The 2,448-nt window shown below is 44.9% G+C and overlaps 1 protein-coding gene across 3 annotated transcripts in view; it reads left to right on the top strand.

Annotated features, from left to right (window-relative positions):
- Positions 1-726: 726 nt before the first annotated feature.
- Positions 727-2,448, top strand: part of sh3kbp1 (SH3-domain kinase binding protein 1) — a 79,715-nt gene continuing 77,993 nt past the window's right edge. For all 3 annotated transcript variants that reach the window (XM_036521821.1, XM_036521820.1, XM_036521819.1), the window contains exon 1: positions 727-1,077. In XM_036521821.1, coding sequence (XP_036377714.1) covers positions 1,074-1,077 — 4 coding nt within the window. In that variant the 5' untranslated portion in view covers positions 727-1,073. The remainder of the gene's footprint in view (positions 1,078-2,448) is intronic.

The following is a 2,448-nucleotide window of genomic DNA, read 5'->3' as shown; positions in this document are numbered from 1 at the left end:
CTTCAAAACAATCAGGAAACCGAACAGCACCCGGTTTACCATGACTGTGTCAGAGAGGCTGTACGGTCGAGCACTTACACTGTCACAGGGTTTGAAGGGGGGTCAGACCCCCCCCCCATCCACCCCGTAATTCGAGCCCTGCACCGTCAGAGAAACGCATCAGTCAGGTGAACGGCATCTTCAGGTGTTCTCTAAGAAACAACTGTTTGACCAGAGGGGGCAGCAGTATCAAAGCTTTCGGAGTTCTCATCTCGCCGCTCACTAGGAATCCATCATAGCGCGACTATTGCGCACCGTGGACACCTTCATTAGAAAGAACGTTGGTTGTAGTTAATGAAAGAAAACCCTGAATAAAATTAACAGTGCATTTGAATTATTTATTTATTTATTTTTTGCTTTAAATTACACAGAATTTCTTACTCCTGTCTGCAAGGATGGAAGCAAAAAAAAAGTTGATGGCAAAATTAGTATTAACTGTTCGGACCACATGTGCATTAAGCATAACCAATATAATTTGATTATGTGCAGTCTGCATGTACTTAATAATAGTCTAAGTTGGAAATTAACTTATATGTTAGTAATCACCCTGAGAATATTCCAGATAAGCGCATGTGAGCTCGTGAACTGTAAGTGCTGCGATCTGCCTTCTCGCGAGATTTCTTTTTTTTCGTCGAACAGTGGCAAATACAGCGAGAACTGGAGGGAGAGAGAGGAGGGGGAGGGAGAAAGAGATTGTTAGAATAACGCGCACAGCGGTCTAAGGTACACGCACAGCGGTCCGATTTTGCCGTATCTTTTTTTGGTTCTCCTTTTTCCCTCCCCGCCGAGGAGACAAATCTGTGCGTGAGGAACATGGTGACTGACTGTGTCCCGCTACTCTACAAGTAGACATCAACAGTATCTGTCTTGTGTGACCAAAGGGGCAGGGTGGGTTTGCTCTTTCCTCAAAGTAGCGGATTTCTGTTTTTTTTTTTTTTGTTTTCTTTTTTATGTTAAAACAGCTTCTAGTTTGTTTTCAAAAGGAACACGTAACGTGCACCCACTTGGCAATCTGAAAGACACAGCAGACATAAATGGGTAAGTTTCCGTGTTTTTGGGGATGTGTCACGCTCGTGAACGCTCCATCTGTAAACGCAGGATCGCAATTCTGCTGTTGTGGAAATGTGAACGTTGCAACTCGGGCGGCACGCTGCTAATTGTGAGCATAGCGCCCGAATAACGCCTTTTTTTACTGCGTTCCGCGACTGTAAAATAACGTCTTACACGGAGGACCGCAGCGGACCTACGAAACCAGCTGTCAGAGGAGCTCCCCGCTTACTGGTGTAAAGTTGGGGAAGCGCTGATGAATTCAAGATGTTGACACGTTTGCATTTTTCTGTCGCTACTGGGTGAGTTGAGCTCCGCATCAGTTGGAGCCGCTGCTCAGTATTTGGATGATACTGTCGGACGAAACGCGAAATGTGTCATATCCTCTCCATCGTCAAGCAAATGAGTAGCTGCTGTGTGCCAGCTGAGGTGTAACGCAAAAGTCTCTCGGCGTTCTGTAGCCGTCACATTAACAACCAGATCATCGTGTTATCACGCTGCTAGAACTCGTTTCGGTCTGCACATCCGTTTTACTGTATTTATTAGCATACAGGAAACAGGGTCGTCTGCGTTTTCCTTCGTTTACTCTTGAGTACATCCCGTTTCACGCAGTCGGATGGCGCCCAGGGCAGACGAATTTACCGTAAATTGCCAATGTCTGCAGCCTTTTGTTTCTGCCAGTAAGTTTTGGTTTTATGTTTGGTTAATAATTTGTTTGGTTAATAGTAGCAGAGCCCATACCCAAATTTGCTGCCTCCATCCGTAGCCACAGCAATTACGCCCCCGGGTTGCAATGGCACGGTCGATTGCTTTATAAGCTTTTCTAGAGCCCCGAGCTATACCACGCAAACGGAGCCCAACTGCAAATCGAAAAAAAGGCCGATTTGCCGCTGTTAAATATTAACAGGGTTTAACCGAAGTGTCCAGGCCCGTGAAGTTTTCACCTTTGCTCCACATGTCTGGATCTAGCTGCATTAAACCTTTGAAATGACAAATCGCGGTTTGTGGATGTAGCGTTAAAACTGAACAGTTCAAAGACCATGTAAGCGAGGCGGAATTGTTGGTCTCATAGGCATATCTTTTCGGTGTAACCACCGAGACGCTGATCCATCGGCAGATGATAAAGCTTGTTCCAGAATGACATCATCACATCGGATTCTCCGAAACACGGGGGCCCCGGCATCTGCTCGCGTCACTCCACCTTCCAGGGGCAAAAACACGAGGGCAAGAGATTAAATTATCGAATAATAAGATAATTCGGAGAAATTTAATTTACCGAATTTAATTAGCTTGTGCAAAAAAAAAAAAAAACACTTTTAGCTTTTTTTAACTTTTCAAAATATTGTATTGACCTACATCCAC

This window comes from Megalops cyprinoides, chromosome 2, assembly GCF_013368585.1.
Source record: "Megalops cyprinoides isolate fMegCyp1 chromosome 2, fMegCyp1.pri, whole genome shotgun sequence".
In the NCBI taxonomy this organism is placed as follows: domain Eukaryota; kingdom Metazoa; phylum Chordata; class Actinopteri; order Elopiformes; family Megalopidae; genus Megalops; species Megalops cyprinoides.
Note: the sequence above shows the minus strand (reverse complement) of the source record. Positions and strands in the feature narration are given on the sequence as shown.